The 25,513-nt window shown below is 46.7% G+C and overlaps 1 protein-coding gene across 1 annotated transcript; it reads right to left on the bottom strand.

The window, feature by feature from the left end:
• Window positions 1–4,226: 4,226 nt before the first annotated feature.
• prr16 (proline rich 16) lies at window positions 4,227–24,843 on the bottom strand. The gene is made up of 3 exons (XM_028996386.1): window positions 24,356–24,843; window positions 19,207–20,364; window positions 4,227–5,528 (listed from the first exon to the last, which is right to left on the bottom strand). Exons 1-2 carry the CDS (start codon window positions 24,488–24,490, stop codon window positions 19,351–19,353), a joined length of 1,149 nt encoding a protein of 382 aa, XP_028852219.1. The 5' UTR covers window positions 24,491–24,843; the 3' UTR covers window positions 4,227–5,528; window positions 19,207–19,350.
• Window positions 24,844–25,513: the final 670 nt, after the last annotated feature.

Consider the following 25,513-nt stretch of genomic DNA (forward strand, 5'->3'; position numbering starts at 1 on the left):
GCACTAGAAAGCAATTGGCGTGCGATGCGGAAGACGGAGAGTCGTGGCAGATTTTTTTTTTCTGTAGGAGAGAGAAGTTGGAAGGGGCTGAACCGGGGTGAAACAAAACTTGCTAAATCATTTTACGTGAAGTGATTGTCACTTGTGAGACACAGCAGCACAGCACATGGTGCACACAGTGAAAATTGTCCTCTGCATTTAACCCATCACCCTGAGTGAGCAGTGGGCAGCCATGACAGGCGCCCGGGGAGCAGTGTGTGGGGACGTTACTTTGCTCAGTGGCACCTTGGCGGATCGGGATTCGAACCGGCAACCTTCTGATTACGGGGCCGCTTCCTTAACCGCTAGGCCCCCACTGCCCCAAAGGTGACCTCATGGGTCACATCGTTGCAACAAGAATGTCAGAAAGTAGCCTGGTGCTTGAGGAAGGCCCGCCAAATAACATGCGTGTTGGGCAAAGTGGCGTCCATGGTGCCCTCTGTAGAAGAAGCAGGACATCGAAGGACCTTCAGCACTAGAACACGTTGCTCTCTCTCTCTGTGACCTTTTATGTTTTAAGGTTTTGCCATGAATGTGTGATTTATTATCATTCCATGATGTGTCGGGCTTCGTAGTAAAGAGCTTGATGTCAATGGCAGCTCGTTTTGTGCTTCTTCTGGCTTTTTGTTGCTGTTGGTGTTCTGCACGTGCTGCACATTCCGCACGTCCCCTTCCCTTCTCACGCGCTCTCAGTGCAAGGCCCTGTAATTTCACCGCCATTCTCTTCCGTCGCCTGTGGCTTGGGGATCCCACAATACGAACAAAAGATAAAAAAACAGAATGCCAAAGGTGGTGGAAGGAGGAGCAGGTGCCAAAACCTCAGAAGCTTCAGGAGCAAAAACACGAGGTCCGAGTCGGGATTCGACCTCGGAGGAGCGGCCACGTCGGCCCCGGGGCCTCAACGTACGACGAATTCCATATTTCTGCCAAGGTGCTCTTTGCAACATGGAACTGGGGAAGATGGAAAAATAACGTTGTATCACGTCCTCTATATGACAGCGCGGCCATTATTACATTTACCAGACGCCCTTATCCAGAGCGACTAGCAGTCAGTAGTGACAGTGACAGTCCCCCCCCGAGACACTCAGGGTTAAGTGTCTTGCTCAGGGACACGATGGTAGTAAGTGGGGTTTAAACCTGGGTCTTCTGGTTCATAGGCGAGTGTGTTACCCACTAGGTCACTACCACCATTATTGGACATTCAGTGGCCGTTTTATTGCCTCCTTCCTTGGCTTTGTGGGAAATAGTGAGAATCCGGCGGACATTTTTATCACTTCCTACTGAACGCACTTCGTCGAATCGCTCGAGAGTTAATGGCCATTATAACGCCGCCTCAACGGGAAAACGGTTGGAGTCGGGTCCCTGGCGCCCGGGGCACTCCGGCACCTCGACATTTCGGCGCGTGACGAAACGCCAGGCAGGAAAAAAGACGAGGCGCGGTAATCAGAGGCGCGTCACGCCGGCTGACAGATCCCCGCGCGCGTGGTCGGCGGATGTGACTCAGTCACCCGGATTTGACTCGGAGGCGTTCTGTTGGGCGGCTGGCGTTGCGGCGACACCAGGCGGTGTCTGGAAGTGTCAGTTGAGCAACGGATCCGTGGGCATCGGAGAAGGGTGTCAGGAATGATCTTACGTAACGAGCAACAATGCCACCAACACCCTTAAGCATCTGCGACGGCTCTCATGTGGCATTATTTGGCATATAGCGCGTCCCTGACACGTCTTCTTATGCGACTTGCATGACCTCTTTAACTTTTAAAGGCCTTTAATGTCACACGACGCCCTCAGCTACGTGGTTACTGGCATCACGGCAAGGCCCAGAGAAGGGAGGAGGGACCCTGAAAAGCTGCAGTCTGAGGGCCATGCCTTTTGGGGACAACGTGGCACCTGGCATGCCGCAGTTCCTTCAGGACGGACCCCCAGTCTATCGCAGGGTTCCTCAGCACGCCATTTCGACGCGGTTTTCAACGCCGCTTCCGGAGGTTCCCCAGCTAATTGCTTCACCGGAATCCATTCTGGTGTTGTTTGGAACGTGCATTTTGGGTTGTGTGGTTTAGGTTCTTTCGTTGAGAAACGGCATCTTATTTCTCTTGTTATAAATAAATATTTTTATTAAAAAAATGTTTTTGTCTTGTCTGGTATTGCGATTTAATGCGAGGTCAATGTTTCTCAGGTGACAGCCACCAGTATGAAAATTATCTGCAAAAAAGCTAATCTCGTTCAGCCACATTTCCGGATTTTGCCATTTTAATTGCGCTTGAAGTCCTCCATGGACCTCTATAGATTCTTTATGTCTCATCTAACCCTGATGGAACTGATGGAACTGATGGAGGTTCTCGTGAAGGCGTGCACCCCTGTTATGCACGTCCTGGTGACGTTGCAATATGAGCCGCTTGGGACAATGGAGTCACTTTGCCAAGAAAACCACTTCCAATGACAGGTTCCCAGAAGAGTCGAGATGTTTGGCTTAGGTGTGGCCGCAAAAGGCTCCCTATGCAAAAAGGAAAATTCTTAACCCTTGCTGTGTTTCATCGCACATTTTACTTGAGAAGCCTTCACCCTGGCTCTGCACGTTTTTATTTTCCTCGTCGCGGTGCATGTTCTCACAGTTCGGTGAAGTTTACAGATGACATTATCAGCCTGACCAATGGTCCAGGGACTCATGATTTCATTTAATGTTCCTGGAATAAAGGTCAAACCAAAGCCATGCATCAATTTCTGGTGGAATATTGCCTACGGTTACCACTCCGTGACATTTCGCCATTTACTGGTGTAGGCCTGATAAAAAAAAAAAGCTTCAATGTACAGAACCACGGTGGAACCTAACTGCCGGAATGGAGAGGATTAAAAACAGCTCAGTAAACAGACTGCAAAAATAGACCAGAAGCCGAAGCAAGTTCTGTTGCTTCCCGACTTCTAACCCCCCCCGTGGTTTTTGCGTCTCTCCGTCTGATTGTACAGCAGGGATCCCTGCGTTCTGCTTCGCAGAGCCATTCCCTCGCCGTCCGTGGGCCATCCCGTACGACCTCCTGCAGGGTAGCGTTTCCCAGGTCTCCAGCACCAGAAACCTTCCACCCGCCAAATTCATGTCTGGGACCATTAAAGGCCATTAAGGTTTTGGCTTCAGTTGGCAAGTCCTCGATGCGCCACCATAATAAATAAACGAGAACGCATACACACCGAAAGCTGTCCAGATTTCATTTAAATCTGCATCTAGTGAGAGTGTCACTGTGGCAACCACATGAATATGGAGCGCATCTAAATATGAATGAGATTTCTCCAGACACCGGCCATCTGAATTAGAACAGCTGTTGGTGTCTTCGGAGACACAATTAGTTATTTATGGGCATTCCACGCATAATTAGGCCGCAGGTCATTACCGTACAGTGAGTTAACGAATAGGAAAGTTCATTGGACTTGTTGTATTATTCCCATATGACACACCTCTTGTGCCCACATAACTGGAAGCACCTTGCACAATGCATGGATTTTGGTAACACGGCAAAAATAAGGTCCTTAATGTTGTCACACAGTCCACATGCATATGTAAATGTTCTCTGCACATCATTTAGTGTGGATGTGATAATTATGGTGTGTTAGGAGTGTGGTATGTTGTATGTTGCCCCAAAATAAATGCTTGACAGACCCTTAATAGCCTAAGTTTCAAGAAAAAATGTATTATGTAAATGTGTAGGTAAGTTAAGTTGTTCTACCTATACCTATTTGCAACATCATTATAATATATTTGGAAACATTATTGGTCACAGGGTTCAAATTGTTTTCCATAAGGAAAATTATTTTGGAATATTAAATTGATCCTGAATGCAACAAAAAATTATCAGTTTTATTAATAAGCCATACCCTTTGATTGATAAAGCAGCTTTTATCTGTGTGCATTTGGATACACACATAATAGCACAGGGTGGTAGTAGCCTAGTGGGTAATGCACTCCCCTATGAACCAGAAGACCCAGGTTCAAATCCAACTTACTACCATTGTGTCCCTGAGCAAAACACTTAACCCTGAGTGTCTCCAGGGGGGGGACTGTCCCTGTAACTACTGATTGTAAGTCGCTCTGGATAAGGGCGTCTGGTAAATGCTGTAAATGTAAAAAGGGAAGGCTGAAAATGAGTCAGATGTGTTTGATTTATTTTATTTAGTATTTTAAAGGGACAGGATCTCCCTGTATAAAGAATACATTTACAGTGCAAAGTGCTATGATTTCACACGGTTCTGAAAGTCATGAGCATCTCAGTATCTCTTTCAGCAGCAGCTTTGGGTGGCCTTCAAACAAAAACCAGACTTCAGCCCTTCCCAACATCCGTTAGATAGACAGATAGAGTTTATAGAGAGATAGATAGATAGACAGACAGACAGATAGATAGATAGAGAGACAGACAGACAGACAGACAGATATAGATTTCACAGCATTTCCATAGTCTCAAGTGTGTGTGGCTGAGGACTGTCAGCTGAAGAACCAGCACAAGTAATGCCATTTCCAGGTAATGCATAGAACACTACAGCAATGAATGAGGTGACCATTTCTTTCCACTCATATATTTACTGCTCTGCTTTGACTATTTGGTATTGTTTCTGCTTCATTTTTTTCCAGTTTTTTTTTTTGTCCACATATTACACGTTGCCTTCATTTTTCTGTATGAAACATATGTCTTATATATCAATATCTCATTTACTACTTTATTGAACAGTACATAAATAAATTATCCATATATGCCCTGCAGAGTTTAACTGTACTGAAAAAAAAGAAAAAAAAATTGAAATCAACATTTAAGAATATATAAAAAAATATTCTCTTTTCAAGTTGAAAATCTCGTTAGAAAAAACAACGACCTATATTCTGCATTTTTATTCATACGTAACCAAATGTATTTTTCACACGTTTCACAAATTTTTAGTTGTTCCCCACGCTGGCTTTCTGCTGCCCCCTAGTGGCATGCAGCAAAGCTTCACCCCACCCACCCTACCATGTGGGCCGCTACTTCCGTTATCAGCTCTCTTTTCCCACTACAGGAGTGGAGCAAGGCGCATGTGGGGAGAGAGAGAGAGAGAGAGAGACCTGACCCAGCGTCATTAACAATGAGCGCGCTGTCACTTTGCGTACGAACTGAGCGCGTAGGCTGCCCTGATTCATTTCTCGTTAGGATTTCTGAGAGGCCTTTTTATTTTTGTGATGTTAAGCGCCGAGGATTCCCTCCAGGGGTTTCGCCAGGGATTTGTCTCGGATTCCTCTGTGTTCACTTCACAAAGAATTCTCATCTTAATTGTAAATGATTCATCCTAGTTGGCACGGAACTTTGGTCTAGTCTCTCCGTTATTTCCAGGGTGGGTGAGAGATGCCTCCGAGTCGTCCCTGCCGCCGCCTGGCGTGCTGTTTGCTGGTCGCCGTAAGATCTTCTGGTTGGGTGTGACCGAGTCGGGCCAATAGTTCACTGTCCTAGGGTGGCCTGTGCAGCTAAGGAGACAAGAACCTGCAGAGAAGCAAAGAAAAACATGATTTTACATTTAATACCAACACTCAAACGGTCTTCAACTAGGCCTAATGTGGCATGGGTTATAATGGGTGACCATCTGACATCAGGACTGTCTCACTTCAGAAAGCATCACCTGCCAGCTGATTCAACCACTGATAAGGGGGGTTTTGGGGACTACTATTTGGTTTGTAAAAGAATAGAAACAACTGAAGCCGCTACCTTTTTTAGCTCTGTACATCCCACTTTTTCAATCGCAAAGTACAGTAGTCTAAAAACTGCACGAGAATGATTAAAAATGTATTTATAATGATTTTAAAAAAATGGATGTCACGCGATGCACAGGCTGAATAAGATCACCAAAGTGATGTGGTTTTAAGTAATATCTTTTTGAAATAAAGGCCCAGCTAATAACAAAACTACATTTCTGTTTAAGTTAATATTTTTTATTCAAGATTGGCTGAGGTTAATGTTTTATATGTTTGTGTTGTACGGTTTCTTCATGTGCACCTTATTATTGGTAATTAACCTGAGACAATATTATCTTGATATTTTGTCATGTTTAATTCACTAAGTCACTTTTTTAAAAAACGGAACTATATTTTCTTTCTTTTACCCCCACTGGACCAAAAACCGTAACTTTTGTACAGAGAACTTTTTTTAACAAACATTCATCTATTGATGGCAATTCAATAACTCAGCCGTTAATTATTTTTTTCTGTCTACACTATATAGTGTTCTCTATGATGATTAAATCATTAAACATATAAATACTTATTATACTATACTATAACGAGGCGTAGGTACCCTTCGGAATGACGGGATTGACGGAGTGAATATTTTTTGGTCGTGCTCTGCAGTGCCAATGACGAGGGCTTTACGGGGGGGAAGGGGCTCGTTGGTGCTCCTTCTCCAGCAGTAATACTAAGCTGTGGAGTTGCACTTCAGGAGGCAGAGCTGTACAGCGCGTTCCCGCCGCGTTCCAAGCGCAGATAAATAGAAGCAGGAACTTCAATGCCGCGGATTAGGGACGAGTTTAAGCAGAAACACTGAAGATCAGCTCTTAACCCCACCCATACACATTTCCATAGCGCTTATGCTCCCGTTTCCTTTCAGACCCATCGTCATTGTCAGTATCCTTGTCAGGCCACTTCAAGGTCGCCGCTTCCGTTAGAACCATCTTCCGTCACACACATTCAAACGCTCCTTCGGCCTGAAGACGATAAATCGCCGCCATCGGCTGCAACGGAAGTGCGTGACTCACAATCACTGATATAAATAATCGAATGACTTATTTTTGGCCTTGAGGGAGGATCTCGAGGTGAAAAGGACAGCAGGGGTGTGTGGGACGGCAGAGTGCGGTATCGATTTTCTCCTGCCACGTTTAAGGAGTTTATATACAACTGGACTGCGTGATGCCCTCGGGTCACTCCGAAGGTCACCTGATCAGCAGTGGGAGTTCAGAACCAGCATCCTCTGGTCCAGGATAACTCCCTCTGACAGCTCATTAAAAAAGTTGCGACGTTCAGCCAACAGAGATTGCGCAGATTGCAAACTTCGGCAGGGATGTAAGATAACCAGCTAAGCAGCAGTTATGTCACTGTGTAATAACTTGTAAGTAAAAAGAAAGATATTTGACTTTGAAATGTAAAACGTCTCTCCAATGGTAGATACTTTAGTATTGTACAGAGACACGATGAAACCAAATTGCATTTACGTTGTTACTGTCCACCTGTTGATTTGGTGACCAGTTGGAGGTGTGTGACCCTTAACTAGCCAATAAAAAGTCAGACGGCTGTACAGCGTGAACTGAAAAACATCATACTGATCCCTCCCTGGAACGATCTACAGATCTTCTGAAGGCCTGCTCTCGAAGCCACGTCAAAACATGCCGGGGCAGTGGTGGACTAGCGTTTAAGGAAGCGGCCCGGTAATCAGAGGGTTGCCGGTTCGAATCCTAAATCCACTGAGGTGCCACTGAGCAGAGCACCTGCTCCCCGGGCGCCTGTCGTGGCCGCCCACTGCTCACCAAGGGTGATGGTTAAAAGCAGAGGACACATTTTGTTGTGTCACCGTGTGCTGTGCCGTGCACCACAATGACAACCACTTCACTTTCACATTTAGAATAAAGCGGTAAAGCTGATGAAGATGAGGGTGAAGCTGAGGGCGTTATGAAACCGCTCTCAGGGCCATGCGGAGGAGGAGCATGAAGTTGACTAAAGGGAGGTGCCCTGCGCGAACCGTGACACAAACACACACATCTAAAAATATGCGCGTCATGCAAATACGCGCACACGCGCGTCGATAGATGGCGAAAACCGCACAAACGCGAGCCCACGCGCTCAGCACACACACCGTTACATCTGTGCGCATCAACGCTTTCTTTCTCAGGATTGCGCAGCAGCAAACAGCTCGCTGCAATTCGGAAGAAGCTTGTAATGACAGGGATCCTGATAAAGGATTCGGAAGTGTTCACACGAGCACAGTGGTGGCGGCAACGTGCTTCCACGCTCATGTCACGTCTGCTGCCACGCCTCTGGAATTCTGGGGAGACCAACCAGTCTGCTCAACTTTGCGGCCTTATTTGCTTCACGACGCCTCTCTGCCTTAATCTGACTCCATGTAGGGGGGAAAAAAAATGATGCTCGAGAGTAATTCACACGTGAAAATCCCGAGTGCCAGAGGGCCGATATTTTCCCTCAGAGTCCCGATTCTAGTCAGGCGGACTGAGCGATTTCGGTGCAACGTTAAATTGCATGCTTTTCCTCTGGAAAAGAGGATCTTCGTTCGAGTCGGCTTTAATAAGCGCTGAGCTTTTTTTCATGGACACTTTGAGAGGGCCGGAAGATTAAGTGACCTCTCGGTGCTGGGAGACAGACTCACCAAGCAAAAGCAAGCCAAGGATGTCTAATAAGAATATGATCTGTTTTTTTTTTTGTTTTGTTTTTTTTTTGAAAAATCACAAATTCATTATAATTCATGATTTTGGAAACAAAAAAAGTACACAAAATAATGACAGACTTCTTAATATTTAAAGGAGCGTTTTGGATGTTTTCAGCCTAATATCTATTATCATATTATGACTCTTACATAACAAGGGAAAAGAATATATATATATTTTTTAAACCTAACCAACGCATCAACCCTGAAACAGGACTCACAACTGACAGTTATACAAGAGCTGGGTTGATTTTTCATTTTTTAGGATCATATACAGATAAATTGTATTCATTATCAATACCTGACCTTAACCATGTCAATATCTAATATTTAAGCTGTCTTGTTAAGGAAAAAACATTTTTACATAATGATTTGTATTTTTGTACAGGTTTAATTTCACATGCAATAAATTAAGCTGTTGGTCAAAATAAATATTTTCTGTGCAACCCTAATGCCCACAATACAATATGCCTGTTTTTATGCAAGCAGCGACCCAAGCTATGTCACGTGCTGGAAGAAAATCAATTGCTGTTCTGTTTTAGTCAACATTAGTGAAAGAAATCAATAAAAATAAAGTAATTAAAAAGTCAAGTGAAAGTCATTTAAAACATTTTGACATGCTATAAGTGGAAATGAAAGTGATTTTTTGTGATGAACAGCAAGCGCAGCACCACTTGGTGAGCAGTGGGCAGCCATGACAGTGTGTGTGGGGACGGTACCTTGATCGGTGGCACCTTGGCGGTTCGGGATTCGAACCGGCAACCTTCTCATTACAGGGCCGCTTCCTTAACCGCTAGGCCCCCACTGCCACTTTACCAAAAGCCATAGATAATCAATCTACAGTGCTTCCTGTGGGTGGCATATATGCTTTAAAACACTTCCCTTTACTGTGGTTGAAAACTGCCACTTTTGTAAAAGACCATCATACTTTTAAATAATGAAGAACAAGTGTCTTAAATGCATACCCTGAGGTAACAGTGTATTTGATAGTTGCTTTGCCAGTCACATAATGACTTTGTATGCATTTTTTCGTGTCTTCAAATTTTCATGTTTCCTCTGCCAATTTTGTTCCGTCTGACCAATTCTGCCGTCTGAAGGATCCTCAGCTGCTAACACACTCCTGTGTCTTGTGCACCTTCAGGAGGCCAGCTGAGGCCCCACAATAATGACAGTGTTGTGTTTTTAATTTTATTAAGCACTATATTGCGTGCACCCGGGCTATAATAATTAGGAAATCGTACATGAGAGGGAGTGCAATACCGTGAGTGCTGGCACTGGTGCTGTGGTTAAAATGCTCAGTAGATCAGTCTTTATCATTTACGGGTCATACACGGGACCCTCTTTCACCAACAGTATTAAACAACTCTCAATAACTGATAACTTCCACGTTGTACACAGAGCCCCTGCTCTCCACGTTCTTCCTGTTATCTACTGTGTTTTTGTTCTGTTCTTTGAACTAATTTTGGTCCCTGTAAGCAACAACATTCAAGCAGCATAATTCTGTTATGGTGTCATCATAAACAACATCATAACAAAGTGAAGTGATGGTCATTGTGATACACAGCAGCACAGCACACAGTGAAATGTGTCCTCTGCATTTAACCCATCACCCTTAGTGAGCAATGGGCAGCCATGACAGGCGCCCGGGGAGCAGTGTGTGGGGACGGAGCTTTGCTCAGTGGCACCTTGGCGGATCGGTATTCGAACCAGCAACCTTCTGATTACGGGTGCCCCCAGGTTGAATGAGGCTTAAAGTCATGCATCCAAGTAACATCAACCTGTCACTCCTGGGATTCCTCTCAGTAAATTCCTCGTGCCATATCGGACGCAGTAGTATAAGAATCCATATATTTCACAGAGACTTTAAAAAGTCCCTATAAGCTAGTGTAATTGTGCTTTGAACCCTATGGGGACATTTTCTTCTCACACACATATATGGACAATGCTAATAGCCTAAAACATTCTTCCTAGTTCCTAGTGGCGGACTAGCGGTTAAGGAAGCGCCCCCCTAATCAGAAGGTTGCCAGTTTGAATCCCGATCCGCCAAGGTGCCACTGAGGTGCCACTGAGCAAAGCACCGTCCCCATAAACTGCTCCCCAGTCGCCTGTCATGGCTGCCCACTGTTCACCCAGGGTGATGGTTAAAAGCAGAGGACACATTTCACTGTGTGCGCCGTGTGCTGTGCTGCTGTGTATCACAATGACAATCGCTTCACTTTTTAACATTTTTTTTTTTTTAAAGCTGCTGCACACCGCATGGAACTGTGAAGCGCGTGGTCCAAGCCAGCAAATATTGTGGGAACTTCCTGTGTGCTGCTGGCACATTGACAACGTGGGCATCAGGACTGTTTCATCCGTGGAAATGGAATCCCACTCGGCAGAGCGATGTTTTATCCAGGCAAAACATGCTGGTTTCAACTCCCCCAGTGAACCACACATGGCCAGGAAGCATCAGGCCCGCATATGTCGCTGAAGGACGGCCATAGAAAGTCCACCCCCTCGACTCCCACCTTGAATTGAATTGTCAGACATTCAGCAGCACAGCACATGGTGCACACAGTGAAATTTGTCCTCTGCATTTAACCCATCACCCTTGGTGAGCAGTGGGCAGCCATGACAGGCGCCCGGGGAGCAGTGTGTGGGGACGGTGTTTTGCTCAGTGGCACCTCAGTGGCACCTTGGCGGATCGGGATTCGAACCAACAACCTTCCGATTACGGGGCCGCTTCCTTAACCGCTAGGGAGGGAGGGCCGGGGGTGGAGGGGGATAAGCCTTGCGCCGCGCATATCTGCTTTCATCCGCGTGACGTCGAGGACGTATCGATATTAGGGTTGACGCAACAGCAGGATGAAAGTCCGCAATCGTTAGCTGCTTAATTACTCTGATAAGAGAAGAAGTTTTATTTTTTTCTTCTTCCTTCGGTCGGCTGTAGGGCATGCCGCCTCTCCTGCGCCGCCGGAGCATTCATCTCCTTTGTTTCGGAGTCTGGACTTTTTGTGGGCAACATGTTCACATTCTGTCATGCATGAAAAAACATGTTTCGTGTTGAAACAGGAAATCTCCGGACACCAAGTGCAAGTCATTGTTCCATGAAGTTGCTGAATTCTAAAGGTGTCGTGCGTGGCACTGATTTCCGAGGTTTTAAAAGTAGAAAGTGAAGTGATTGTCACTTGTGATACACAGCAGCACAGCACACTGTGCACACAGTGAAATTGGTCCTCTGCATTTATCCCATCACCCTGAGTGAGCAGTGGGCGGCCCCAACAGGCGCCCTGGGAGCAGTGTGTGGGGACGGTGCTTTGCTCAGTGGCACCTTGGCGGATCGGGATTCGAACTGGCAACCTTCCGATTACGGGGCCGTTTCCTTAACCGCTAGGCCACCACTGCCCCAAATTCAAAGACTGCCCTGTGTGAGGGGTCGGAGTGAAAAAGTGAAAGGTTCTAGGTTCTCCTCTCTAATTCATATCAGCGAAATGACCATTGCGAAACTTCCACCAATTAACGGTGGCCAAAGTACAGTTTGGTTTGGAAGCTGTAGCTGGTCGCTAGGTTTTCTCTGCAAATATTACATTTTGAGGCCAATCTCGTCTGTGATCATGTTTCAGTGGGGTTCAAGGCGATGTTTTTGTCAGATGCTGCTGTCAATCAAACAGACCCCCCAGAATCAATTACTGAACACCTTCCAAGGCGGCCATTTATTTTTGCCATGACATGGACGACTCTGTAATTTCATTGCATTGTGAATCAGTGGGTATCCAGGGCCGTGCCCTTCTGTCAGATTCTGACCCCGCCTGGGCCATCTGTCCATCTTTAAAACAAGGTCACTGCACACAACAGTGGGAAAACTTGCGCTACGCCATTGTACGCTCCCAACATTCCATCGTGCAACGCGAGAAAACACAAGTGGACCTAGTAGCTGTTGCAATCTGTTTCAGGCCGAAGGGGCACTTCGCTGCAGAGTTGCCGTTATGAATTCTGATTAGCATTGTAAAATAGCCCACATATGCACACCTGTGGCCATAAATCAATTGAGTCGCATATTAATGCACCAAGAGGTGCATTTTATGTTGCTTTTATGTTGCTTTAGTTGCTAAGCAGCTGTTCCCTGTTAATGAACTTTACTTGGCACAAGACTGTGAAATAAATTAAAATGTACTTTAAACATTTGTCAATTTTAACAGATTGCTATTAAAATCGCTTTGCAAAAGCGACAGTTCGCAATGCCCCTCGTACTAGAATAAAATCAGTGAAATGTACGCCTTTCATGACTTGTTGCTTTCATTTAATATGAAACCCCCAACCATCAGGACCTTGAGGAATTTATCTTGATGTTAATGATTTTGAGCTGCTAATCTTATTGTGCTCATAAGATCATAAAATCCCTTCACAATAGTAATAAAGTAATAATCAGTCTCCTTACCATGTAGATCCTTAACAACACAGATTTAAAGGCACAGTTTGTTTTCCTACACATACTGAACAAGTGATGAAAGCCTTAATTAAGTGGAGTGCAATTTTCAGCTCTGGATATTATGAGATGAAAACCACTATATGAACTTGAACTCTTAACTCATTACTCTAGAATTTACCTGCGGAGCGGCTCCGCTGCGCGTCAACTAATCAGGCAGATAACCTTTTGTCTCCACGATTTCACCGCTTTATAAGCCAGCAGGGTTAAAACGGCTAAATAAAGTGGATGGCTTTGGGGGAGTTTCATTTAAAACCGAGAGCCCTGGACGCGTTCGGGAACGTCGTGTTCACCTGCTCACCAGCCAGAGTGCGGCTTGAATGGTGGCACTGAGACGATGGCACTGGGAGCAAGTTTTAATATAAACAAAGGAGCAAGTCGGACAGACTGCAACCTTAGGCTCAACGTTGCCAGATCGGGCAGTTTTGAATATGTTACATCAGGAAAAAACGGCTTGTCAAAAGTACGAGTTGAGAAACCCAGTTCTGAATTACGTATGCGAAGTAGTGGCAGCAGTAAAATACTCATTACGGCAGGTTTTTTTTTTTTTTTTTGGACAATTCTGGGCTAAAAAAAAACCCACAGCTATCTGGCAACACTGCTTGTGACAGGAGGGGGTTTACATTTACATTTACATTTACAGCATTTATCAGACGCCCTTATCCAGAGCGATTTACAATCAGTAGTTACAGGAACAGTCCCCCCCTGGAGCAACTTAGGGTCTTGCTCAGGGACACAATGGTAGTAAGTGGGATTTGAACCTGGGTCTTCTGGTTCATAGGCGAGTGTGTTAACCACTAGGCTACTACCACCCTGCACCCTTCAATCCTCCAAAACGAAGAAGTACGGTGCATGAGGGCTTCTTATGTTATAAAAATTATTACGGGTGACAAGGAAGAATTAAAAAAAAAAAAGAATTTAGTTTGTAACTAGTAAATAGTCATTTTACGTAACTTCTGAGGACGTTCTTGACATTGGTGAACACACAAGCATTTGTCTTTATCTGTAAAATATTCATTTTCTTTCCCCCCCCCAGAACGTTTAAATAATTATTTAGAACCCTATTGTTGTTTAATTGTGCTTTTAAATTTCTTTTACAAATTCGCTGAACAACAGTCCGTCTTCCTCGCTTCGTGTTCACATTAAGAGGTGGGCAGCAGCTGCGCCTCAGGCAGCAGATGTGTTCACTTCAATGTTCAGGCAAGCTCCTCCACCCAACCTCATTCATCGGCCGTACGATAAACAAGAACAGAGTGGCTTCTGGGAGATGCGGCTCTCGTGTGTCTGAGGACGCACCACCACTCAGGCTGCTTCTCTATCGCGCCCGCAACCTACAAGAACCCCAACACGCCCCAACCTCGCAAGCAGGAACGATGGACAAAGCCTCAGCCAATCACATGTTCTGCTCTAACAAAATCCTGGTCCTCAGCAGGACAAACACAAAGGAGCCCATTAGTTCTGCTCATTACAGATTCATATTCCCAGTCCGAATCATCCAGACTGAGGACATCTCAGCACATCTGGAGCACATCTCAGACACGTTCTTGGCCATCTGTCTACTGGCCTTTTCATAGAGCCCTCACCTGGTCAACGTTCTGAGTAGACTGAGAGACGTCCAAACCTGTCCGCTCAGATTCTGCTGCTGCCATCTTTCCTTTGCAGGAAATAAAAGAGTTGTAGCCCTTGTCACACTGTGTCCTATCTGCAGTGGACATGTGAACTGCATTTTTGTCGAAAAATCCGTGTGCAAGTCATCTGTGCCCTGCTCTTTGCCATTGGTGGCCTCCAGAGTGAGCGGCGCAACTGTGGCACAACAGCCCTCCGGAAGGTGCCCCGACCAATAGTCTCAGTGAAGGCCCCACCCGCTACAGTTGCTGTGTCACCCGTCCATTCCATTAAATTGAACATAAAATTGCATAGAATTGCACTCTTTCTTTCAGGATATGGGTCCCTTGAGCAGTATGGCCACGTAGTGCCGGGTAGTGCCATGGACTTACTGTCCATACTGTGGACTATATGACTACGATACGATATGTATGCAGAAAATAAATAAATAAATAAATAAATAAATATCTCAGGGATCCATAGATTAACCGCTACTTGTCTCGAATTAATTATTGGTGGGAAGCGTGAATGTTGTGCTGTTTTATTAGTCCAATCGGGTGCCTGATGAAGGCCAATCGGGTGGCCTAGGACTTGAGAAGTCCCCGGCCCCTTTCCCAAATCATATTTCTTCAAACTGAAACATCAACTTAGGGGCCACAGACAGCATCTTTGGTTCAAAAAATAAAATGGTTCAGAAAGTGAATTATTGTGGCTGGACGTTGAATCAAACGTTACAGCTACATTCCATTCCTGTTCAGTGCTCCGAGTCCGAGTTATTATACAATATATGACAGTTTTATGCATGCTTAATGTACGCTTTACATTATTTTAAGTAACCTTGGACATGGTTTGGGGCGACACAGTGGTGCAGAGGCTGCACCGCAGCCTTGAAAACAATCACGCCTCGGGCCCTTTCTTTGCATGCAGCCTTCTCGCTGTGCCCTCTCTGGGTGCTGTGGTCCACATTAGGTGATTTGGCTGTGCCCAGTTGACCCCTGTGTGAGTTGGTTGACTGGCACCTCATCCGGGATTTCCTGTTCCTGGAATTGGCGCCAGTTTCCTGCAACCCCGACAGGGACAATTTAGGCACAATGGATAGACGAGGTTAATGGAAGCCGAGCCCCATTTTTCATTTTCAACAACAGCAACAACGGGAACGGTGAATTGTAAGTTCTGCTCAATGGCAACACAGCTGTGAAAGTGTGCAGTAATGAGTTATGAACAGACTAAAACAAGCCAAAGTTAAGGAAGCGGCCCCATAATCAGAAGGTCGCCGGTTCGAATCCCGATCTGCCAAGGTGCCACTGAGGTGCCACTGAGCAAAGCACCGTCCCCCCACACTGCTCCCAGTCATGGGTCACCAAGGGTGATGGTTAAATACAGAGGACAAATTTCATTGATTTAATGATTTCTTTGCATCAAGCTGTCATTTTAGTTTTTATTGGTCACGTCTATACTCATTTTCATTCTATTGTAGTTTTACTCAACAAGAACTGATGACATTTCAGTTTAGTTTCAGTCGATGAAGATTGTATTTTGGTCTCTTTTTTTTAGTAATGAAATTCCATTTAACCGAGTCACTATAGTACAAGTACCTAGTCGAACAGACAAAAATGACATTTTCTTTTAGTCAAACCCATTTCACACATGCATCGGTTCCACCTCCCATGACAGGACCCCCTTCCCCTGAGCATTAGGATTGATGTCTGTGTCTGCGCGTCGTGTCATGGGTGGTGTGCAACTCCCAGGTAAGTCCTCATCCCGTAGCGTGCACTTGCCGCTGCCTTTTCCTCACTTCCGGGTTGTCAGTCCCGACTCACACTCCCTCCGTAGGACCCTGCGGCACGGACAGGGATCCTCGTTCCGGGTGTCGGGTGCCTCCTGTTCTGTCTAATCGTCTCCCCCATTTAAACTTGCGCAATCCGGAGATCATCAGAGCTGTTCTTCCTCACGTTGCTGCCGTCGTTCCCAAAAGTCTGGTTAGTGTTTGGTGTATGTGTACATTTGGTCTCTTGATGCCATACATAAGCACTGGTGGGTTCAGGGTTGCCGGGAGTTCACATAACCTGCTCGTCCAACTGCTCAGTGTGCACACAACCAAGACCAGCAGGGACTCTTTTTCAATGCAACGGCATGTTTGTTCCTTTTCTGTGACCAGAAATAAACTTTCAGTGTCCATCTTCTCCCTCCACACCTCGGTAATCTTATAATTTTATTATTGTTACCTTATAAACTCAAGAATACTCGATGTCATGATCCGCTCTGGAAGGGGTTACTCCGGGTCCGGGATCCCGACCGGAGATTCACGTTAGTCCTGCGTAATGTTTCCTGATCGTGTTCACCTGTGTCTGATCGCATAAAGCTGCCCCGATCGTGCCTGTTCACCGTTGCGTCATTGTTACATTTTCACTTGTTACCGGATGTCTCCCCTGTCCTGTTCATCATGGACTAAACCCCTGTTTTGTGACATCGTTCTTCTTCGTCATGTCTTGCCATCATCTCAGATCACCTACCTCGCCATGCCAAACGGCCGTGACACTCTACAGCCTTTCCAGAACCAGAAGATGCTCTGATTTGTTCCATGTTGTTTCACCACATATTCTGTTTTCTTTTCCACATTATTGTAAAGAAAGTACATACAAAGATCACTTCATTTTCTCCCAGCCATCTGCTCATCCATCAGAAATATTCTGAAATCAAATTAATTCTGCATTTGCGAAAGTGACATCATCTGTTTGACCGGATAGGGGATACAGGAAATAGAAACCGCGATATAATAAATAACATCTCGCCTGGTTTTTGTAAGGTGTCGGGTATAATTCTATAAACCACACCCCATAATGATAACATGAAAAAAAGTTTACTTTTTCATCTATTAAAAATAAAAAACTGAGAAATCCCATGCACACAATAAGTGTTTACAGCCTTTGCTCAATACATTGTTGATGCACCTTTGGCAGCAATTACAGCCTCAATATTTTTGAATATGATGCCACAAGCTTGGCACATTGATCCTTCCCAGATTCACCAATTCCTCTTTGCAGAACCTCTCAAGCTCCATCAGGTTGAATGGGAAGCGTCAGGTCACGCTCAGCCATTTTAAGATCTCTGAGAGATATTCAAACAGATTCAAGTCTGGACTATGCCTGGGCCACTCAAGGACATTCGCAAAGTTGTCCTGAAGCCACTCCTTTGATATCTTGGCTGGGTGGTTAGGGTCGGTGTCCTTCTGAAAGATGAACCGTTGCCCCAGTCCCAAGTTCAAGAGCCCTCTGGAGCAGGTTTTCATCCAGGATGTCACTGTACATTGCTGGAGTCATCTTTCCCTCTAGCCTGACTAGTCTCCCAGTCCCTGCAGCTGAGAAACATCCCCACAGCATGATGCTGCCACCACCATGCTTCACTGTAGGGGTGCTATTGTTCTGGTGATGAGCGGTGCCTGGTTTCCTCCAAATGTTACCCCTGGCATTTATACCAAAGGCCAAAGAATTTAGTTTCTCATGGTCTGAGAGTCCTTCAGGTGGCATTTTACTAAGGGGTGCCATACAGGCCAGATTCTCCCCCGACGGCTCAGTTCAGGTGGCCGGCCAGCTCTAGGAAGAGTCCTGCAGGTTTTGAGGTTATGGATGATGGAGGCCACTGTGCTCATTGGGACCCTCAAAGCAGCAGGAACGTTTCTGTAACCTTCCCCAGATTTGTGCTTCGAGATCTAGAGACAGTTTCTCTTCCATTAACCGTCAACTGTGGGACCTTATATAGACATGTGCGCGCCTTTCTAAATCAGGTCCAGTCAACCGTAAACTCCAATTAAGCTGCAGAAACATCTCGAGGATGATCAGGGGAAAAAAGGAGGCACGTGAGATCAATTCTGAGCTTCTTGGCAAAGGCTGTGAATACTTATGCACACGTGCTTTCTCAGTTATTTTTTATTTTTGATAAATTTGCCAAAACCTCAAGTAGACCTTTTTTTACCGTGTTGTCATTATGGGCTGCTGTGTTTTTTTGCTTTGCGGACAGCGCCAAAAAACAGCGGCTCATGTTGGTCCCTGCTTTTCATCTCCTGGTACGGTGCAGACATGTCGCTTTTAACACGTCCACATATAAATAAATTTGTACCGTACGGCGTGTGCGACTACAGGGATTTCGAGCAGCCACCGGCCTGTGAGCGGAGCGCATCGTGGCTCGCGCACTCAGACCACGGCGGGCCCTGAAGGCCGTCACACGGGCGTGCTGGTGTGAGTCGGGGTGACGGAATACGAAATCTACTTTACTGCTGTGAGGCCTCGGCCGTTCGCCCGCTGCGGCTCGTGAAACAGATGAAAACCGACCGAGGACCGGCGGGCCGCACGCTTTTTACCGCCATCATCTTCTCTGCCACTCATATTTAATGGAGTCGGCCCCTGTTTGCTCGAGAGGAGCGCTCAGGTGTGACAGGCCATCGGTACGAGGCACTGGTGAAAGCCGTGGTCACGGCCTAGTGGGTGACACGCTCGCCTGTGAACCAGAAGACCCGGGTTCAAACCCCACTTACTACCATCGTGTCCCTGAGCAAGACACTTAACCCTGAGCGTCTCCAGGGGGGGACTGTCCCTGTAACTACTGGTTGTAAGTCGCTCTGGATAAGGCCGTCTGGTAAACGCCGTAAATGTAAAGCAGTGGACTCACCATTCGGCTTCCCTCCGAGGTGGCGGAGGTTCTTCCTCGATCGGTGTTCGCCTTCGTTTTTCTGTACTCCTTTTTTCGCACGTAATAGAAAATGCTATGAAAGAAAAAATATAGATTTATATGTCTATCGAAGGGCAGCAGACATCAAACGGTGGTGGTCGTGGACTTCCTCAGGATGGTCTTCTGCGGTTTGAGGGTCGGGTGGTGGGGCGTGCACGGTGCGGTGACAGGGGGGAAACTGTGGCTGGAGCTGAGGCCACCGCCGCCGTTCTCCAGCGCCAGCGTGGCCGGCGGCGGCGACGGCGAGGGGGCGGAGCATCGATGGGCGGGGCTGGGCGCCCCCTCGGTGGTCTCCGAGTGCAGGTGCGCGTCGCCGTGGTCGGCGTCGTACCGCAGGTCGCAGTCCGGGCAGTAGCCGTGATACTGCACCTTCTCGCTGAAGCGGACGCGCTCTCGCGTCGGGCCGCCCGGCGCCGAGGACGCCGCCGGGTGGCAGCGGCTCTTCTCGTGCCGCAGCAGCGACACTGGCACCAGCGCCCGCTCGCCGACAAAGTTTTTCGCGGCGCAGCAGGAGTCCAGGTTCTGTAAACTGGCCGGTTTTCCCGGGAAAACGCCGTTCCGCATGAGGGTACCGTTTGATCTTAAAGGCTTTACTGGTAGGAGGCTCCTCATGTGGTCCTCGCTGCGGAGCGGCGTTAGGCGAGGTGGAGGAAGAGGAGGGTGTGTCTTCTTCGTCACCGTCAGAATAGTTGTGGGTCTCAAGAAGGTGTCGTCCGTGTAGAACTTGATTTTCTCTAAGCAGGAACCGGTGGTGTTTGTGTAGAACTTGGATCTTTCCGAATACGACGTGATGGCGGTGTCATCTCTGTAGAACTTGGATCTTTCCAGATACGACTTGATGGTGCTGTCGTCTGGATAGAATCTGAGCTTTTCGATGCTGGAGCTGATGGCCATGTCGTCCGGGTAGAACCTCATCCTTTCGATGCTGGAGCCTATGGCGGTATCGTCTGGGTAGTACTTGATCTTCTCGACGCTGGAAGCCGTGGTGGTGGTTGTCGTGCTGCTGGAGCTGCTGTTCAGCGTGTCTGTCTTCGAGCTGTCCGTCATCTCCTCCTCCAAGGGAAGGTCACAGGTCAGCGAGTCAATCTCGTGCACAACCTGGAGTGGGAAAAAGGGAAATGGCTCATCGTAACGCGGCGGCAGCAACAACATTTATTTCTTATATAGCCCAAAATCACATACAGTATGTCTCAATGGGCTTTGACAGGCCCTACAGTTGACACCCCCCACACTTGACCCTTCTGCACACAAGGAAAAACTCCACACAAAAAAACTCTAGGAGAGAGAAAAAAAGAAAGGAGGAAACGCTGGGAAGGAGTGATACAGAGAGGGACCCCCTTCCAGGGTAGAGTGAGCCTGCAAATGGTGTCAGTGCCGGGCTGGTGATGATATAATAAGTCCTACAGTTGTAGGGTTGGAGGAGTCCAGGATGTAGTCAATGTCAGCAGCAGGGAAAGACTCTACAAGATGGACATCAAACACGCTGCTGTTCCTGTGCTCCGGGGACACTTCGATGGCGGCGTCCACGATAAAACCGAAAACCGCGTGGTTGCCATCTGACGCTCCACGCAGCCCATTACCCAGCCCGTGACCCAAATCCACAATGAACCACAGCCACCGCTGGCCAGACCTTATTTAGCCGTGACACTGACCTGGCAGGTAACCGTATCGGTCAAGGATGAGTTAAAAAAAAAAAAGGGGCCTTCACATGGTCATGAACGTCATATTTAATGAAGCGGGAAACCTTAATTTTGTTGAAGACACCCGAGGTGCTGAGATACATGGCGCATGGTGATATTCTTTATTTGAATGGCATGCGCGGGGGACGCAGAACCATCGTCCATGAGGCAGAATGGCAGCGGTCGATATTTGATTATGTCTATGCTCTAATGAACGTTGCCAAGACAGACCAGTTGTGTACTGCATTCTTTTTTAACCTATGGAAAGGCTATGCTGTTTGTAATAATAATGTGATAATATACACCATTTAAAAAAAACATTACAAAATATGTACCAGTGCTGTGATGTTTTTTCAAACTAGATTAGTTCAAATCTAAGACTAGACTAATTTCAGGGTTCAGTACTCGAATGTGCGATAAAGTCACAATAAGGGTTAGTGAAGGACCTCAGCCACCCCAACAATGGATGGTTCGCTCTGGGAAGCGCTTTCGCTGCCTGAAGTCCAACACAGAGAGAATGAGGAGGAGCTTCTTCCCACAGGCTGTCCGAGCTCTCAACAACAACACTGCATAGAACTCCAATACACTCCAGCACTTTCACTTTCAATCACTCTGGACTCCTTGCACAAAATCACTTTGCACAAAACCTCTGCTCTTTTACTCTTTTTTTATTTTATTATTATTATTTTTTAATCTTTATATAGACTTTCAATCATTTGCACACCTTCACCCTACCTGTTACACATATTTCATGTTTAAGACATAAAAGTGTAATATTTGGTTATGTCTGCAATATTTGCATATTGGTTAATTGTATACTTGCAACCTTTGCAATACTGTGGTCTGTATCAGTCGCAAAAAGCATATCATTCATATTCACTGCATATCATACCGTGTATGACTGTGTGTGTGACAAATAAAATTTTAATTTGAATTTGATTTCCGAACTGGGAAGTAGGCTCTTACGGCGAGCACTTCATATGCAAGTTGTACCTTATAGAGAATTAATGCTATTAACAATGGCAGCACGAATCAACAATCACTCTGAATGCAAAAACTCATCCGGCATTATCAATGTCTTAATGTGTAATAAAAAAAAAAAATCACAGATGCCTCCTTCCACTGACGTGGTATGAAAAAGAAAAAACCCAAAAAACAAGCAGTGTCCCGAAGCATGATTAAGCTCGTTGTTATGGTACAATATAAATGTGATCATATTAAATAAACTCGCATGCACTGCGAGGATAAATAGTTGAAAAAATAACTCCTGTCAGCCCGAGTTTTCTGGTTGGGGTGATAAGGATACCTACAGGCGGCGTGGCCAGAGAAAAAATAAAAAAACCCTTTGTTGCAAATATCTACATTGGCCTTTGGGTTTCTTGCACCAGATTTGGACGTGAAAATAATTCCAAAGATGCCATGTATGAATTCCTAAAAAGTGACATTGCATTCCATTTTTATTAATTTTTTTGTTCTTTTTAACTCTTTTCAAAATTTGACGGCTTATTTGTTATTCTGGGCCGTGTGTGTTATGAGGTCTGACCGCGCTACTCTGAGCCCCTCTGCACACTCTCTATTCATGAAGGTGACACTCGGCGCGGTGAAAAGGCTTTTGTCACACATATCGCCTGTCGGTGCGCGGCGTGACTAACGAGGAACGGGCACATCGGTGTCGGGTATAAACCGGCACGAACTTCAGGCTCCTCGGCCATCTCGGGGCGCTGGGGCGTCCGGCCTCCTCGGCGTTCCCTCTTGTGGTTCTAGGCTCTACGTGCGCGACAGAACAATGACAGGAACCATGCAGGCTGACGAGTTGCATAAGATTTGTTGGGTTTTTTTGCTCATTATTTCAGACAAACAGAATAACGTAAAAAAAAAAATATATATATATTTTTTAAATGATATCACGTTGAAGATACTTTGTTTTTGTTTTGTCGATATTTTGCTTCATTTTGTTATCTGGATGATGAAATGTACACGTTTTTCAATCCTTTTGGGTTCATAAGTCTGTTTTGTGCTTTTTAATGAAATGCTTTATTGCGTAACCTGCCATTAAGCATGCATTCCAGGTCACAAGATTAGCTCTATGCTAAGCGTTTATGTATATTAGCTGTTGACTAATCCCTGCCGCCCGGCGGACCGACGCCTTCAAAGATGCCAGGACGTTTCCAAGACGTCCGTGCATTTCCCTGCGGCCGGATGTCACCCTCGTCATCCTCCGCGGGGGAAAAAACACAGCGCGGCGACACGCCGGAGCGGCCACATTTCCCAGCGTGGCCACCTGAGCACGTGGGGGCGTTGGCGGCCACGCCAGACGAGGGCCCTGCGGGGACGCAAGCGCAACTCACCATTGGATCCACGGTGCTCCCTGCACACAAACACCCTCGTGCGTCCCTCCAGAGGACAACTTAAGACGCCCCTTGGCGTTAGCATGCGTGCTAGTCTGTAGTTTGAAGTACTGAAACCCAGTGAATGAGGCAAAAACAATTTTGTATGATTTCACATCAACTACTAGTGGTGGTAGTGGCCTAGTGGGGTAACACACTCGCCTGTGAACCAGAAGACCCAGGTTCAAACCCCACTTACTACCATCGTGTCCCTGAGCAAGACACTTAACCCTGAGTGTCTCCGGGGGGGGGGGACTGTCCCTGTAACTACTGATTGTAAGTCTCTCTGGATAAGGGAGACTATTAAACGCTGTACATGTTAAATGTAAACTACGGAACGCTGGCGAGGGCCGAGGTTCTGTTGTGGTGACTTGTGGTCATTTACTGCGTAGTTGTGGTGATTACGAGGAGTTACGGCCCTTGGCGGTGGACGTGCCATAATTAAAGTATTGATTTGATTGTTAATTGCCTAATGGCCGCCCAAAAGAAGTAGACAAGTGCACAGTGCAGCCGGGGTCAATAATTGGGTCTCAAATTAAGGCGGCAAGTGCATTTTTTTTTTTTTAAAAAAGGAAGCTAGATATAATGGCAACGATACAGATAATTATTATCGATCGTGAATTGGTTATGATACAATAGGAAAAATTGTCACCCGTTTTTTTTTTCCTCTCCAGCTGCTCCGTGATTTATTCTGGGTTTGCGGCTTAATTAGCTCCTTTTGGGGGGTGCAGCGAGACCGACGGTGGCCCCCCCGAAGACGCCGAGGCCGATACAGCCGCCACACGCCGTGGCGTCGTCAGGAGACGACGAGGGTGCCATGTGGCCCCGCGGAGGGCGGACCGGTAACGGGGCGCCTTCTGCGGATCATGACCTCGCCGATTCCTCCAGCCGCGCCGCGGAGCGCATCAACAGGAGAACGTCGCTCCACATCCCGTCAACACGCAGACGTGCGCATTTTAAATAACAATAATAATAATACTAATAATGATAATAATGAATCCCGAGTAGAAAACGGCCACCGACCTCTTTCAGCTCTTTTGCCACATCCTTCAAGTCTCCCAAGACGTTCTCCAGATCCTCCACGATTGTCTTGATCTGCTTTTTCACTTTTACTTTGGAGACAACTCCCTCCGGCTCCGCATCCGCCGTCCCTGACATGCTCGGCGCGTCGACGGGGTATCAGGGGCCGCGAACGAATCCTCCCGCGCCGCCGAGGGCACTTTGTTCGCGCATTTTAACGCTCATGTTTGCGACCCGCGCCGCCTATACATTGCAGGGAATGTGGGGATGCGCGTCTCGGCTGGGGCGCATGCGCACTGGGGCGCTTCGCGCATCCATCCGTACGTCCGTCCGTCCGTCCATTCAGCGTCGGAAGCGCGTCGCCCAGGCGGTTACGCGAACGGCGGAATATAGTTATGTTGCACCCACGAGGTGTCCGTAAAACACGTTTTGCTCAAACCATATAATACAGGATCTGAGCTCACATTCTAAAATTATGGTTGTAAAATTTATTTTCATTGATTTTTGAGCAAATAATTTTCAGACTGACGCCCTTATTTGCAGGAAAGTTATCCAGCCTCCGCTTCATTGTTACAGTCCGGGTTGCCAGATTCTACAAGAATAAACCCAAACCTGTACGTCACTCCGCCCTGAAAAAAAGGATCTGCGTTTGTCGTGCGGCGACAATAACATATTTTAACACGAATTCACACGAACTCGCAGTCTGACGCACTCGGCGTCTTTACGGGAGGGGAAAAAACACCCACTTGTAGTAAAATTATCTGGCGCCCGTGTTTGCAGCGCCAGAGCATCACCGGGCTCCGCGATTGGACGAGGCGCTGCTGACGAACGCGTGTGTGTGGCTGCGTGTTGCCAGATCCGCTTTATGGTCGGCCAATTTATTTCTCTTTTTCATGCAGTGGGTCATTCACGCTTTTTAATCTTGCCCTTTCTCAATCTATAAAAGATGCCAGTCACACAGTAGGACAGGGACAGGCGCTTTTCCGTTGGCCTTGGATATGCAGCCCGAGGTTTATCGGCGCACGCAGTCTGAGGGGCCGAAAAGATGCGAATATAGATCATATTTAGGAGCGTTCTTGATAGATAATGCCGCCGTGCAGAACTTGGTTTGGTTTGCGAGAACGTACGGCCGCGCAGCCGCTGCATGGAGTGTTACGTAAC

This window comes from Denticeps clupeoides, chromosome 11 (genome assembly GCF_900700375.1).
Source record: "Denticeps clupeoides chromosome 11, fDenClu1.1, whole genome shotgun sequence".
Classification (NCBI taxonomy): domain Eukaryota; kingdom Metazoa; phylum Chordata; class Actinopteri; order Clupeiformes; family Denticipitidae; genus Denticeps; species Denticeps clupeoides.